The sequence below is a fragment of the Patiria miniata genome, unplaced genomic scaffold (genome assembly GCF_015706575.1).
Source record: "Patiria miniata isolate m_02_andy unplaced genomic scaffold, ASM1570657v1 HiC_scaffold_16, whole genome shotgun sequence".
Classification (NCBI taxonomy): domain Eukaryota; kingdom Metazoa; phylum Echinodermata; class Asteroidea; order Valvatida; family Asterinidae; genus Patiria; species Patiria miniata.
In genome coordinates this window covers 8,958,775-8,976,437 of record NW_024037054.1, presented here as the reverse complement: position 1 = coordinate 8,976,437, position 17,663 = coordinate 8,958,775, and the positions used below count along the sequence as shown (strand labels likewise).

At 38.0% G+C, this 17,663-nt stretch overlaps 1 protein-coding gene across 2 annotated transcripts; it reads right to left on the bottom strand.

Annotated features, from left to right (window-relative positions):
• Positions 1-700: 700 nt before the first annotated feature.
• LOC119722906 (cyclic AMP-responsive element-binding protein 3-like protein 2) lies at positions 701-17,293 on the bottom strand. Of its 2 annotated transcripts, none has more exons than XM_038193308.1 (9): positions 17,053-17,293; positions 5,398-5,584; positions 4,956-5,108; positions 4,163-4,347; positions 3,663-3,809; positions 2,838-2,896; positions 2,290-2,455; positions 1,851-2,097; positions 701-1,353 (listed from the first exon to the last, which is right to left on the bottom strand). In XM_038193308.1, the coding sequence occupies exons 1-9, from the start codon at positions 17,140-17,142 to the stop codon at positions 1,016-1,018; spliced, it is 1,572 nt and encodes a 523-aa protein (XP_038049236.1). In that variant the 5' UTR covers positions 17,143-17,293; the 3' UTR covers positions 701-1,015. The 2 variants fall into 2 exon arrangements, with proteins under 2 accessions (XP_038049236.1, XP_038049235.1); XM_038193307.1 differs by having other exon boundaries at positions 4,851-5,108; positions 17,053-17,292.
• Between the last annotated feature and the right edge of the window lie 370 nt (positions 17,294-17,663).

Below are 17,663 nucleotides of genomic sequence, written 5' to 3'. Positions count from 1 at the left end.
CAAAACCACGACCCTGGATGTCCATATTAATCCTTAAATTCCAAAGTTTTAACCGACCTTTGGACTATGTATCCCACATGCATACTGTAAGTACGCATAACCAGAGACTGAAAGGGTTAGTTCAAGACGGATTCAATTTAAGATTTTCAGTCGGACAAAATAAGGATACCTCATACTTAAAAGCTGGTAAACTCTGAATAAATAAACAAGGCACTTCTTTTCTGTGATTTACAGTCACTTAACATGTACTTGGAGCCTCTCATGGATCCATGACAAAAAATCTTAATAACCTAAAAAGTACTGAAGAATATGAAATCAGGGGTGAGAAATGTTAGGATTTTTCCTGATTTAAGGATTTTTTAAGAATCCTTTTTTGAAATCTGGAATTCCTGAGGCTTTACTGTAAACATTGAAATTTTAAGGGTGCCTTTTAGGCAACTATAAACATACCATCGACCCTATGTTGTTCCCGGGCCTCAGCAACCCTAAAAACACTCCACTCATTTTTTTGGTGTGGACTTATAATTTTCCCACATTTTCACCCCTAATAAATGCATACTAAGGACGAATTTGGACCCAATAGTAATTTGACTAGGTGATTAAGAAAGGTTTCAAGGTTTTGTTCTTAAGGCACAAAAAGCTTGGCAGAGGTAAAACTGTTACAAATGCATTCCAGTGCCGCTGTGCATTGTAGATTGCATTGCATTTTCTTTCACTGTCACAACAAAGGACTTTAAAGAGGAAAAATATATTAATTATGTTCTCTACAGGGAAATTAGGGTCATTTAAATTTCAATAAGCTGCATTCTTTTTAACTTAAGGCAGGATAAATAGCATTTCACATGTTCAACATTTTTACAGGTTGCTTTACTTTCATTAATACTTATATTGGCACCAATCTTACAAAAGGGATTTTGTTTTAAGCCGCGCAACTAAACCGTCCACAATAGTTTCCACAATTTTGTGAAAACAGGCTGGTCCTAATCCAATTTTTACTAATCAAGGGGAGATGCTGTTACTTATTCTTGGAATTATTGGTCAGTCTTGTCACGGACTCCATGGCAACCAACTGAGCCTCAATATCGGGATGCATCACAGCCTGCAGACTGCCAAATCCATGAGCCTCAGCCATGTTGACCTGTGACCCTTGGTTGCTGAGGAACGCTCCTGCGGCGGCCATGTTGTTGGTATCTATGCCGTGATGTTGGAGAGACGGCACTGATGGCTTGTTATTACTCAGGATATTTTGGCCGTGGTCGAGGGGGTTCATCCGTTCCATGTACGGGTAATCCTTGGTTGGCTTCTGGTCGGGTTCATTTTCATCGTAGGAATAGAGCATTCTGGAGGACCGCACTACAAAATGAATCCCAAAGAGAAACAGAGTTTAGATAAGCCTAGGGCAAATGCCAAGCTTATACGCCTTACCTAGTGACTTCCTCCTGACTATTTCATTCTTCAAACGTGAATATGATCTTCAATGGTGTTTCTGGAGAACGTGTGACGACAATTAAAAAACATCACAGGAATTTTCAAGCAAAGTCTTGAAAAGTTTCAAAGATGCTTCATTTGTCTGAATTGAAGATCAAATAATATCTAAGCATTCTTAGCATTTGACTTGACATGGCAGTGTGTGAAATAATGGCCACACTTCTGACATTTTCCCACTATTTATCATAACAATAACAGACGCGTGTTCAGTCAAATTTGTACTTTATTGTATTCTCAGTCGATAAGAAATGTGACACTTTGCACGTGATAGATAAAACTTGATAGAGCATTTTTATCTGAGCAGATTTTGTTTGTAATTCCATCCCCTTGAAAAAAATACTGCAAAAAGGCATGATACTGACCACTTGCAGAGACGTAAGGGCCATAGTAAGCTGAATGATACTCCGGTCCATAGGGGGCGCCAGATTGACCAGCAATCTTAGCTTCTTTCTTCTGGTTGTCATGGTAATGCATGCTGGCATAGTAACTGCTTGGGAGAGGTCCGTATTGTGGGCCAGGGGGTGTGGGCATTTTGGGCAGGTTGGAGTTGCCAAAGAGAGATTGTGGGGACCAGCCACCAAGGAAGACGGCAAAACATAAGACAAGCACCTGCAGAAGGAAATACAAAAAAAAAATATAGACATTGTTAAGAAACTATAGAACTTAATGTTAAACCACACAGGTTTAAATTTGCAGAGAAAAACACAAGGGATCCGTTTCTTGGAACGTCCCTGTTTGGCAGATTTAATCAAATTACTGAGTCCATCTTGGCGATGATGGCTGTTATTTTCAGCTCCTTACCATTAAGCAAGTGCCGGATTGAGTTGAGTTGGCTTTGAGTGGTTTGGTCACTTTGTTGACAATACTCTGTAGCTTCTGTAGCTGTGCTGCCAGAGTTCTGTTGGTTGATTCCATGGACTGCAGTTTCCGTTTGAGGTCCGAGTTTTCTTGTGTGTATGTTTCCATCCTGTAGAAAGAAAAAGATTGCAACATAGTTTTGAACTGATTGAAATTTCTTGACTAACTTCAAGATCATCAAGCAACAATTCTTTGTTTTTGCAGTACAGAAGTGTTTAAATATCCTTCTTAAAACATGGCACTAGTTAAAATTAACAAAGCTCTTAACTTCTCCAGATTAATTTTATGCCCTGCACAGACTATGTGTATAAATTCTGTACACTCAACAAATTTAGGGGTATTTTCCTCCCCCCCCCCCCCCCCAAATAAAAATCCCAAAATTCATAACCAAAATTCATATTATAAACATTGACTCCAAAAGCACACCTTCAACACACAGACATTCCCATGACAGCAAGAATAAGATTTCCAGTGGGTTCTTAAAAACTTACTTTCTTTCAAGAGCTTCCACATATTCTTTCTTCTTCCGTCTGCTCTCCTGTGCTGAAATCTAGAGTAGACAATGAGACAACAGGTGGAAATGAGGGTCTGCAATGTCTAGCCAGGATGATTCCAATTAAGGAAGTCATGGTGATAACCACGTCTTGGCTCCCACAGTTATCAGACAGACAGATCACTGATACCATCCATCTCATAAACGTTGATATCTTATCATCAGTCTTACTGCCAGTGTACTCTTGAAAGGCTTTCGAAATACATTGATCACTAAATCTTCAACTGAAAATCTACAGGAAAATCTTCAGTTACGTTGAAAGAAATATCATGCTTAAGAGGTGGCATTTTCTAACTCTGACAGGCTCCCAGAAGAGTTGTCAATGACTTTTTGCAGTTACTGTTCTAGTCAGTGATTGATCCAACAGGAAAGGGCAAACGAGACAGTGACTAGACATTGACATGCTTTTCCTGCAGGTCCATGATCTCCAAAGTTCTTGGTCTTGGACTACAAGTTTTTGTCTAAAGAAGCAGTCTAAACATTAACAAGATTTTTGTCTTATACAAGGGAAAAATCCCAGCAAGTTTGAGGCTCGAGATCTGGCACACAACCTTTCAAAGTTCTTATCATGGAACAAAAGCTGTCTGCTTTAAGCCTTTAAGTAAAAATAGACAGAAAACAAGAAATGGGTCATAAGACAGCTATACTTTAAAGGCAAATGCTAAAATAGTTTTGAGATCAGAAAGGTTACAGGTAATGTGCAGCTGAGGCTTGGTCTAAGCTCTCCGTCCACTGTTTCTGAAGTTGTCTTGTTTTTACTTACTTTGTTTTTGATTTTCCTCCTGATTTTCTTGAGTGATTTCTCTTCTGCTTTGGTCAGAGGGAGCTTGGTTGGGATTGGGTAGCCTTCCATTGTCAATGTTCTCTTTTCCTCTTCAGTTAGAATGAGGGGACCAGACTGGGGCAGTCTCTGTGAAGAAAGAATCAGAAAATCACTTCAAAATCACCTCAATGAGCACCTTGAAGTTTGTGAATATTAAAATCTGTTTCAGGCAGGTATTTCACAGTCGCTCTGAACCAAATAATATAGGGAGCCACTCAATCTTACCTGAACCGATTTATGATTTTTGTATATATTTACATTCAATTGCTACACCCTGGTGACCATCTGGATGACAGCAACAGTCGATTTTCAACAAAGTTGCTTCTGTTTAAAACACTTGCCTTTTCATGAACTTGAAAACCTCAAGTATAAATTTGGCTTCTGGTTTGGAAGATTGTGAATTGGGTTGTGAAGGTTGAAAAGTTTGAGAACTGTGCTACCTGTGTGTTGGTGAAGATTGGCTGCGTGCTGATCATGCGAGAGTGAAGGTCGTGTTTCTTGACGAATGTCGGCATTGGTCGTGGGCTTCCAGGTTCTGAGGATTGTCGGGCGGGGCTGTTACCACCCTCACTGTCACTCGTTGTGCTGCTTGGTGGGGTAGGTGGTAGGCAAAAGCCATCAAGTCCTAAAAAAAAAATTCCAACAACAGACAATCATACAAAGCTCTTTCAAATCAACTTCAGGTTGCTGTCATTTGAACTGTTTGGGCTTACATTACAGGTACTTAATCTTGAAATTTTTCCAATAATATCCGCAGTTTTGCAAGATGCATTCTTTGAAGAATGGAGCGTTCCAACCTTGGACTTGCACGACGGATATTTAGATTGGGTACATTTCATGATTTATTTGGTCCATGTGCACTGATTGACTGACGGGCAGGAAGGTCTACAAGTGTTAGTTGATCACAGCAAATTTGAACTTGACATAGTTTGACATGTTACATTCGAACAAAAGGTACTTCATGAAATGTTAACCATATAGTGCATACAACATCACATCATGATTTGTTTATAATTACAGTGATGAAGAGAAATTTCAAGCTTGTCAAGTTTCAGCAATACCTTTTTATTAGCAGGTCAATATACCGAGTCCCAGGGATAATATAAGTTATCATTTAACAAAATGTACCATTGTTTGTGCTCATATCCAGCATCATTGGTTCCAGTTTGATCTTGATCCCACCCTGTTTTGGTTTGATGGTCTGAGTTGGCTTAACTCCACCAGGGTAACTACCTTCAGTCATGGTTGTTGGGAAGACCACTTTAGGGACAGGCTCCTTCAGGATGTATTGGGCGTCTGTGAGGTTGTCTACTGGTTCTGTTTTGATGATAACAGGGAGGTCAGTCTCAGAGTCCATGAGTGGGAGATCAAAGGAGTCCAATTCATCTGTGATATAGAGGAGAAAATAGAAGGCATGCCTTGACCCTAGTGTGATTGTAATAGAAGCAGATAAGTGTCCTTTACAACCTCCAACCTCACAGTTGAAATGACATATCAACAGATTCCTGCTCTCTTTAATTAATTTATTTTCTGTATTCTGCAACTTGAGTGGCCTTGGCCTTGTGGTAAGCAGTTTAGATTGAAACAAAAATGGCTAGACAAGAGCCACATCAGGATCTTACATTTCAAGGATATCATCTAAGTCAACGAAAGGACGACAGAGAACTGAACGTACCTTCAGTAAAGCCGCTAGAAACAGGAGATCCCGGCTCACTGAGTGAGCTGAGACTGTAGCTGTGCTCTGCCTGGATGTGAGGGGTCGGTGAGGGGGCCCCAAAATCCTTGTCACATAACATGGGGTCATCAAACAGGGTGTGGAACCAATTGTCGTTATGGACGTCTTCAAGCTGCTCAGACAGAGGCTGATGAAGAGAAGCAAAAAGAAGAAACAAATTGAGGATGTGTACTTAATATGAAACCTCCATTGAAGCGAACATTATAATATACATTTCATTGTATTATCATTTTCAGTAAATACATTCAAAGTTTAATTGTATTTCAACATCGTCCAGCTGTACTTTAATGAGTTGTATATCTAGACAATTTTCCCCTGTACATCAACTTTCTGTGTACAAGCATGACTGATTATAGTCCATTCAACGAAAATGGTTGAACCGTGCCTAAATCCCTTAGAATAGGTCTTTGACTTCAATGAATTGTAGATGCAGACGATTTTATCAGTGATTACATAAACTTTCTCTTCACCATTTCATGACTGATATTTTCAGCTATCCAGGGCTACTGAATGCTACCAACCGGAAATCCATGTACATGTATAAAGGTCAAAATAAACCTTTAACTTAGATGAACTGTAGAGTTACAGACAACTTTATCAGCGGTTACACAACTTTGTCTACACCAATTCACGACTACTTGAAATATTTACAGCTGTACAGGGCTACTGACCATCACTGCATTCCTTTCGGTCAGCGACCTTTAAAAGTTTAAGTCAGACAACTGTAATCTGTGATTACATAAACTTTCCTTTTACCTTAAAGCCTGTAATTTGTAAAGTAGGAGGAAGGATCTTGTTATGAGTTCAGTAAAAGGTTATGACCTAGTATGATTGCATCATCCTGGGTACTCTTGGCTAAATTTTTGTACAGATAGCCAGTTCCCACACAGCATACATGTATACCTGAACATATGGACGATTTATACCAGCTGGCTGGTAACAAATAATCAAACAAATGATTAATTTGAGAAATTGAAAGAACTAGGCCTATCCATTAAAGATAAGCCACAGCAATATATAAATTTATCTGCTTTTGGAATCACTGAATCAACAGCTCTACTCCAATTCATTTGATAATTAAACAAGTGATGTGGGACAATCCATCAATTAATACTAACTTATAATAACCCTATTAAATTTGTTAGTTCACTAACAGTTTATCAACTTAGCCAAAACATTAAAGCACATTCATAAAAAGTATTTATGTTAAAAAACACCTCCATGCATACACTTTTTAAAACTGTAAAAAGAGTCTTTGGTGTGCCAGCAAAATTTGACATGTCAGCATAATTGGGTTGATCACAGTCAGCTGAATGGCCTACTTCTCCAACTGAGAACACCCCTATTTGCAGTTTGGAAGGTTCCAGCCCATTTCCAATGTACATTTGCCACCTGTTGCCATAATTGGATTATTCCATTTTTGTTGGGGTTGTGGCATTATACTAACCACTACCAATAACCATTGAGGAACTTAGTATAGAAGGCATGTTAAATTTGAAACATTTTGCAAAACAGGTAAATTTATTGTGTACCAATAACAAATAATAACATTCCGATTCAAATTTGTTCTCACAACATCTTATGATCACGTAACCATCAGAATTTTAATAGAAAAAGTGAGTTTTCAATTTGAATAGATCAATAATGGACCGCACAGATGTTGTTGCCTCCAGTTGCAATTTAAATCACACAGGATATTCCTTTGAAAACACTAACAAAAATCTGCAATTCCAACTGATTACAACGTTATTGAATAACTAGCTCTCGACTTTCCCAAAAAGTGCCTACAATTGATTAAATCAACATTATGTATTAAAATTTGTGGAGTAATTTATTAATAACTTTCAGTCATAAAAATAACCACATTTATCAAAAATGAGTAGAGATAAGAGGGTGAAAGTCTAGGACCCATGTCTAGTAATAACAAAATTAAATATAACAGAAGCATTTGAAGATATATTTGACGAATAAGGTATAGCAATACTAAAAATGTACATTTGTACATTACAAGCACACATATATATAAATATTAAAATAATCAAACAGATCATAAGCTTCAGAAAAGTCTAGCCTGATTTTTCATTATTTAGTTATTTTTATTTTGGAAGTTAGTGAAGGAATGTTAGTACACGTGTAATAACACTCCATCATAGCCCAGAAATTTCTTCGATGGGACGTTCATTCCTTACCACCAGCAGAGACACTTTACATCAGCATTCCAGATTTTGTTTTCCCATGGTGAGCCATAGAGTATCCCACACACCCAATGCTGCATTGTCAGCAGCTAGTTGCTAGCCAAGAAGGTCATATGACCATGAAGGTCAACCGGCGGCCAATGAGAACCAATCAATGGAACAATAATTTGACCTTGCAATGGGAGGTGTACTCCATGTGTCTGGTTTGACCTGACCTCCAAAAATGGATTTTTTTCTACTTCAGAAACCACCTGTTTTTTTAGCCACTGCATGTGTACCACATGTTCACACATTTGACTGCACCAACTACCGGAAAAATTGCACTAGGTTTTTTTTTGTATCACTGAGAATTGTTATTGGATTCCCTGCTTTGAAAGGGTTTTTAAAAATGGAGGAATAGGTAGAAGGTCCTTTACATTTAGACTAAAACATCAGAAAATTGAATCTATGGAACAATGTATTGGGTGTCCACTGGTATACCATAAACCTTTTTTATTGCTAGCCTTTTATGTGAAGAAATACTGTTTACAGGGAGAAACATTTAATTGTTTTAATTTATATTTCCCCAGGCCACCTAATAATGTTGTTTATGGGTTACATTCACATGTCTCTGTGGTGTGCTTGTTACATTATGGCTAACAATTACAAACATGTTGACAAGAAAAACCATGGCTCTACAGTATGTAATACCATCTAGCATGTATAGAAGAATCATTCACACTTGTATTTCAGTATTTCAACATACTTGTGTTCTTATACTGCTAGATGAAAAGCGGTTACAACAATACAATGTACAACTATGAAGTAATCGTGTGGACTTAGGACTTGTGATTAACAATACTACATAGCAATAGAGTTATCAGCATATTGTGAGATAACTATCCACCACAATGGTTATATTCAGTATGAAGTACAATGGATTAGGTCGGACACAAACACAAACTTTGCAATTGTTTTGAAATAACAGGTTGAATGTGGCAAACAATGAACTTTAAATAATAGGCCTATCAGTATCAATTTCTCTTTGATTTTTCATAAACTCTGTTTTCACATTTTCACCAGGGAGTCTTTTACTAGGTCCAAAATGAACATTATCTTCCCCACTTTCCAGCAACTGTGCAAACATGTGCAATCAATATGAAAAACTGTTATCATTTTTCATCTTTTCCAACTGACTTAAGCAATCAATAATCAATAGTCAGTAATTTCAGTTTCCTATTCCAAGAGCATGAAATAAAATACTGCACATGCTATTTCTGAAAAAAACAAATTATTAATCAATACTTACTTTTTAATTATTAAATGCCACACTATTTTCCAAAGTACTCTTTCTGTGTGAAAGTACATAGGGGGCCTACACATCAAAACAAGATCAATCAGACTGTTTTGCAAAATATGCAAGTTTGTACAAACACTGTTAAAAAAAACTGTACAAGCACAAACTGCACTGAAGGAAAAATCACAACATGAAGAACAGTCTAAAAGGTTTATGCAGGAAATGTCACTGACTGATTGAAGAAATGCAGAAAGTTAGATAAAACCTAAATCTTCTAAAAAACTGAAAAACGTACAGGAAGTGTACATTCCCCCAACCCAGACAGCAGACACCAATCAGAACATTTCACTAATCATCCCATCAAAGTGAATCCACATAGGCACTCCACTGAACAAGGGCCCTTGGCAACTATGGCCACAACCACACCCAACTCAAAAGATTCTTTGAAAGGGGATTAAAGAGGCTCAAAAACCAGTGAGCTCAAAACTCAACAATCCTGTGCACACACTACACAATACAGACCAAGACTGGCATGAAGACACTTCCTCCACACTGCCCATGTCATGCCCAGTTTTAGCTGGTTGTTTATCAAGGCAACCAAAACCAACAAAGTTTGCTTTGATCGATGAACCGTGGAGATGTTTTGCATTTATAAATTCGATATTTATTTACATAGAGGGAGTCGGAGTGGGTAACTACAGCACAACAACAAAAGAACCACATGTACCATCCCAACAATAAATTCATCCACACCCTCAATACATAAGTGAAATGCTCTGATCAAAGACAGATTTTCCACAAATCTATAGAGTACCGAAGTTTGACGTCATTTAGACCCGGGAAGTGTAGCTAAGTGCAAACGAATGGAGTACGCGCGCATGTTGGTTCAAGGGATGTTTTTTACACACATAATTGTGCGAGAGATGTACTTGCTAATTTCCTTTTTAAACATTAAAACATTTAACAAAAGTGCATGATCTGAATAACTACAACAGTTTTACATCAGACAGTATTGCATGTCTTTGTGAAAAGTTTTAAACAAAGTTCAACCACATGTCATACACGTGCAGTCACAAATTATCTACAAAACCTAACCCTGAAATTCTCTTTTTTTTAACCTTGCTTAAATATACCTAAATACCAGCACTCCTTCCCAAGTCGGAGAAACCAGTTCAGATATCATGTGAAAGATCTAAGCAACCAGGGATAGGGAATTATAACCAGCCATCTGAACAAATATTTACAGAAGGAGAGGGGAATTCAAGGCAATATCTACATGCACAACCATGCACAGAAACACCCACACATAGCCAATAGTAATAACATCATAAAAAGTTGTTCCCTGTTTGAAATTCTGAGCAAATGTCATCGCCCCCTTGAAATAGTCCAACAGCCAGTGTCAAAACATCATTTCCATTTCTGATAGTGATAGGCGTCTGCTGATATGATTGAAAGATAAGCATTAGTCCCCCCCCAAAAAATCTCAACATACATGCCCAAGCATTGTTTTTGCAGTATCCCATGTTTGACTCCCACTGTCCCAGTAGTTATGAAAACCAATACTCAAGTATTACAATTCTCTTAGCGAATTCATGAATTCTCCATTCATCTTTGTTTACACCTGTACCCTAACTCAACACCCTACCCTACATGAAAACAATAATCTATACACCCCTACCACACCTACCCTAGCTACTAGCCTCCCTCATTTTCCCAATCTCCTTACAGCCCTTTTCAAAGACTTGCCAATTCCTCCCCCACCCCCCAAAAAAGCCTCGTAAATACACTTATCTGATGACACTATTCCGACAGATCCTCTCAAATCACTACAACTCTAAAAAATTTAAGGCCTCCTCCCCCAAAAAATCAGTAATTAATTAGGTCCCACACTTCAGAAGGAGCCATGAAACCTGCAAGTAATCAGCAGATAAGGCTAAAGAGCCTCTTAACATCTCCCAGGCAAGATGTTTATACATATTGATCATTTTCTCAAAGAACCTCCACACTTTCGACTTACTGGATGATTTGCTGTCAAGCAAGAATTCTAAGTACATGGTTCTCTTCCCAATCTGGCTACTGACTCTTTCATACCTAACTTGACCTATTCAGTGACCACAAGGCCTAAAATCAAGGCTTGTTGAGTCTCAAGTCAAGACAACAATCAGAGTTAATCCTGGATCAGCAAGCTTGCTAGCCCCTTCACCCCTAGGGGCTTTTCACATGCCCGTGAGGAACCCATGAAAAGAGATTGTGGTTTAGGATTAACTTTTTGATGACTGTTAATGCTGTGTAAAGTGGAGTTTTAACTAGAAGAAAAAAACTGCAACAAACATCAGCCATCCTGTCTTCACTTCAGCATACCCTTGCCTGTTATTGAAAAATCTAAAGGAAACAATTACAGGATTTTATATTTTATTTTTAAAAAAATTGAGGTTTTTGTTCTGAACTTATATCTTTACAGTAGCCAAGCTGTAGGCGTATCTTTATAAGTAAGTAAAACAATTGAATATAATAGTGCTACAATTCAGTTTTCACACTTCAAAGAACTGAAAGGCATGTTTAAAAATTCAAAGTTGAGTTTTCTGCTTCTCTTCAGTCCCCATTCAACAACCGCTTCGGTCATGTTAATGATACAAGAAAGTATTGATCAATTACCATAGCAACAAGACCGAGCCATATTCCTGCCAACCGAGAAGACTGTTTAAATAAAACAATATCAAGTAGCATTTCCGCTCAAATTATCTGGCCACTAATAAATTATGGAAATCGGGCTGCAATCAATATGCAACGAATGCAAATATTCTGGTACCTTTGTACATGTACATACTTCATGAAAATTAACGTTAATTTTTAGAATCACGAAACAACTAATGAAGCGGATACATAGTAGGTAACTCATGCGCTACATTGCACTCAGTAGTAATTTGTGAATGAAATAAATTACCACATGAGAGTTCATCAATTACAAGTTAATTATTCATTCAGAACAGGGAACCAAACAATTGATTGTTCCTCATTTTTTTTGACAAAATGCGTAAAACTACATGTACCACTGGCTTTGCAACACACCTGCTCAGAACCACTAAACCAATTAACTCGGTTGAGATATTTTTCCTACTTCAAGTTGGATAAAGCATAGATTTAGATTTTACTTTTTATCATTTAGTCATAGCCCTCTTGCAAGCCACATTAAGTGAATAAATTTATAATTATTACTTACTTAAAAACAAAATCAGTTGAGATAAAAAGCTTCACAGAAACCATTAAACACTAAAATAGCACATACATGAAAAACAAAAAACCAAGACACAACACATGGTCAACAAATCCATACTTTTTTTATTCCAACGTATTTAAACATACCCGTATTCTGTTCCTCATTAAAGTGTTGCCAACCTCATGAAATTCTATCCTTTTTTCCCTTTCTTCTTTTATCATGTGATTTTTTTTTTTTTCTTGTAACCAGGATCCTACAAATTAAATTATTCAATTATTCTCAAAATATGCACGTCGGTGGAGCGTGATCATAAAAAGCCCAACACGTCCATTTCAATTGTCACTAGACGCACGTATTAACACCTCCGAATCCCCCTTTCTGTTGACCGGTCATACTCATAACACATTAAAAAAAGAAGGATTTATCACACAGTGGGCCACATGTTGCCAGACAGAATAGACGTCACTGAAATCCAGTTCAAATATAGCCGTGTTTTCAAAAGCGGAAGATGCAACACATGACGCAAGTGGTACTTTTTGTTTTGTAATCAATAACGTGTATTGCTGTGCAAACATTGGCCCAACCAGCTGGGACAGTATGGTGTCTGCGTACTGTGTTTATTCATCAACTGTTGCGTTTAATTGCTACCGTACTGTGAATGGCACAGAGTAACACAATTTTGTTGATAATTGTTCGACAAACAAATTGAAGTGTGTTGTTTTTTATATCTTCACAAAATCACATGCTTATTGTGGTTTGTTTAATTAGCAATCTATCTACGAAAACAACATAATATCACCTGTGTTTGAATGTTGAATTGAGTTGAGTTTTGTTCACTTTCTGTTCCGGAAAAAAATGAAAAACTTACTTAAACTCCCCACACAGACTTCAATAATGGAAACATTTTCAATTATTCAACTATTGTTAAAGTGTTTTGCCTCAGTGCAAAATTTATCACTTGACACAAGACCAAAACCAAAACTCACCTCTTTTACATTTTACATCCTCTAAAATCAGTGTTGTAGTCTGCTTCCTATACAAGTTACGTTTGTGCCTACACACATGCATACGTCACTGTCCTACACATAAGACAGCTAAGTTAAAATACACTGCATGTCATATGTTCATAAACATATTATTAACAATGACAGAATTGTGTTTGAAATGTAAAAAGAATTTGTTACAATGAATAGGAAGCAAATTTCAAATTGTTTGTGGCACCCAACTGGTCTGAAACCTTTCCAGCCCAACTAAACTAAATTTGCACACTTCCATTGTGGCTTAAAGTACAAATGCCCCTGTTTTATTGGAGAAAAACAACAAATCCATGACTAGATGAAGGTGAAAAGCAATTCAGGCCGCAATCAAACTGGTGTTAGTCATCAAAACAAACCCTGCGGATATGCCCAGTGTGACATCACAGTTGCAGCAGGAACAATGAAGGATGCAAATCGCTAGGTGGTCACCACAAGTTTCATATGAAACTTGTGAACCAAAACACTCTTGTTAAATTAACAGTAGGCCCCATGAAAACAATAACTGTGCTTGGAAATTTGTTTTCAATTATTTATATGCACTCCAATACAAAATGTGGGAGCCAAAGCAAAGGGGATGACAGCAGAATTAAACCAAACATAGAGAATAACACTTGTTTTACCCTGTTACATGTGCGTCTCATACTGTACATTTATTTACAACTCCATACATATGCACATGTACATGTACTTGTACATGTACTTGTACATGTGTAAATGTACCATGTGTACATGTACATATATACACATGTACATGTGTAGCCAACACTGCCAGCATCAACTCTAGTTGACCTCCAGTTTCTGTCTGGGTCACAAGACTGCCGATGGAGACCAGCTGAGATTTGATCAAGCCAGGAGTACATGGTGGGCCATGGGGTACTGGGGGAGTGCGTCTGGTTCCACTTGTAACCTTGGGATATCCTTGGCCCCCCTGATGGAATCTGATTAGCTTGCAGAACAGATGATCTGGACCACAACCACAGAATTATTAATGTAGAAATGCGTCCAGAATATATCTTAAAGTTCAAGCTGACAATCCAGCTGAGCTCAGCTAAGTTACAGTGTGAATGAGCCTGTAGGTTGGTTTTTTTTTGTAATAACCGAATAGTTTATTGCACAACTTTAAAAATGGGGACTCTGCTAGAATGTACCATGATCCAATACTCCTGTCCTATATATTATTACTTTACCATTCCTTATTATTCCTCCATGGTTGTACATACATCATCCTATAAAGTGATGTACGTCTGATTATAATACAGTGTGATTTGCATTTTTATAACCAGTCTACACACTAAAACTTATGTAAATTGAGTATTTTATGCACAATATCAATTCAAGGCAAGGTATATAAAAGCACAGCCTCCCCCTTATTTGACCAATGAACAATCTACAATCTGGAGTTCCGTTGTCATCTGCAATCCTTGAACCATAGCTTGAACCTTGGAGCTATTTAACTGCTTGAACTGAATCCCCTCACTACCAACCATTGAATACACTCAATGCTACCCAAGGACCAGACAATCTGGACCCCCTGTCTCCAGACACTGCCTCACTATTGACACAAGTGGGTGGGGTGGAAACCATCCTATTCAACTCTCCCCTCTCACATCAAAAGCAGGAGTCCATTATATAACCCTCATGGGCAGACTGACCAGACAAGTACTGTGCCCCAACAAACATATAGTCAACCATTGCAGAGGTCACATTGATCAGAACAACAGGTCTCATCCCATGATTGTAATTTTGAAAGAAATTTGCTATTGTTAGTCATCCCATAAGGCATTAGAGGTTGAAGGTCATGAGACTTGGCAGTTGGCAGCACAGTTGAAACTTCCTGTCTGGGTGCAAGGTCTGCGGTTTGAGTGGACCAAATTAAAACAGTAGTTGTGGGAACATCCTGCATTCTGGAGCATTCCAAACAACAGTCTAGTCTACATACATGTACATAACATGTCGCTGTATGCTTCAACATACATACATGTATGTACTGTACACGTATGGCAAAGCATTTCCTGGACCCACAAAGACTTGACCCAAGTTTCCAATTGGTAAAACATGGTAAAACCAAACTAAAAAACCTGGAAATAGTCTATTTGTACAACACAGTACAGCATTGCACTATTAATTATCTCTCACTAGTTGTATGACAAGTCATGCATTACCTGAAGTTGAAGACTCTATAGGCCTATATCCGTAGATGGACACACACACATATTTTTAAAGGACATTTCTTGCTTCCTCAGTTATTTGAATACGGATGATCAACTCATTGGGAGGCTGTAAAAAAAAAAGTCTGGTTCTTATTGACTTTTGTGAATTTTGATATATTGTGGAGGAATCCTGGGCAGCATTTGTTGATGGAAACTGGTTCACAACTTCACACCATCGGACTTCTTTCCCAAATATTTTCTTTTTACACCTTCGGCCTGCTGTCAAGCCTGTCATAACAGTTAGATTATTCGTAACTCCTTTTAAACACACCCTTTTTAAACAACTGAACTGTATAAAACTGAAGCTAACACTAACACAGAAATTACACTGAGTTCAAGTTGAAGTCAGTACACGTAAAGTTCAATTAAACACTTTGGAATTCTATTTTCACACTTTTCAGAACATGCCAATTCACAATGGTTCAAATAGTTGGGTTGGGGAGTTTCCTCTATGCTCACTGACGCACACTAGATTTGTTTTGTGATAACTAAAGAGGGGTCACACATGACTAAAACTCTGGTGCTATTCAAAGTCCGTTTATGAATGGAGGTTCCCACAGTCTGCATGACTGCACGCACAGTTGAAGGATTCCCCATTCATTCTCACTGTGCACGCTACAAGTGGGCGTGTGCCATATGGCTGGATGGGACAAGCTACACACATGGTACTCGCTAGTACCAAATAATAACAATATGGAATGCTGGAGTGGTTACGAAGTGAAACTGCATTATAATTGCAATGCAGCATTTTTTATAATGATCCAACATAAACACTTCAAGAACATTTGCTTCACTTCAACATACAACAACCTTCAAAAATATTTATGGGTTTTTAAAAAATTATAAAACAACACGATTATTTGAATAATGCATCAATGTGCTTTCCTGAAATGGTGATTTTTTTTTTGCAATTCATCAGACTTAAATCAAATTCTGTAGAATTAAACAATTTATCACACTTTAGGCAGTTACAATATTGACGGTTTCAGCAGGAAACTGTTCATGTTCTCAGGTATTGGGTTTGTACATTGACATGATTGAAGCATGTAGTCCATGATTCGTGATTCAAGACAACCTGTTTCACAGCTAGCCCAGCTATTTCAAACATTCTGTACGTTTTCGACAAGCTGGCATTGATGTTTATTTGATTTCTAGTTCGAAAAAAACTTGGTGTAAAAATCATGTGTTTGAAGTGAGTGGTTCAATGACCAATATTGACCAACATGTTTTGTGCCTGCATGTTCTATAAACAAATGCCACAAAATTGTTTATTTCACACATGACTGGCATTCTTTTCTGATGTCCTATCTAGAGCACTCAACTGTAATACCACAATGTTTATCTACCCTTTTTATCGGGGGGGGGGAGGGGTGAACGAGTGAAAGGAGTGTGGCTGATAAAAGTGATATGACTGGAATGTTGACTAGACCATGGAGGAATTTTAAATTTAAATCGAAGATGTCAAATCAAGGCATTTTTATAATACAGAAACCGCTTCCTTTTAAATTACAGGGAAAAGAACACCATGATTAAATTCACTATACATGTTTATTTACAATGCAGGAAGTGCTAATTGCAACACTCATGGCGTTCCATATGCACAGCAGACGAGACATGATAAAACACATGTGCTAAGGAAATGCAAGGCAGAGTTTCTTACCACATTGTGAAACACATCCGAGTCCAAAATGTACTTGAAATCATTCTCTTCTCCCTCGTAGAGACTGTTTCCACTCAGAAGATCGTCCATTGCGATGCTTTGCCGCGGTCGTTGGCCGGTCCGGTCCGAAATCGGGGTAAATCTGGCAGGGTTTGGCGACCCTTCCGATGTTTATCTATCGTGCGTCCACTTTCTGTCCTTGCAAAATTTGCAATGATGGTAAATTCACGCGCACACGTACACGTACATGATCACGGTACGACGTACATGTACATGTACATATGTACATGTACATACGGTACGATGCATGCTGTACACATGACTCCACTCAATTATATGCAAATTTTGACCCCGCACCGCGCGGTATCGGCATGTGACCCTTATTGATAAAATAGGCCCCGCCCTTTGGGTGCAACAAATCATGTGTAAACCATTCTATTATGCGTTTGTACTTTTTAAAACAGTGAGCGGTTTTTCCCAAAGGTTCGTTTCCATGACATATTTCAATAAAAACTGTTACAAATAAATCGGTGGAAAAGGAATTTTAGGTGAACTTTCTGTTTTCCATATGGCGAACTGGTATGCAAATTACTTGTGTGGCTTCTCTCGTT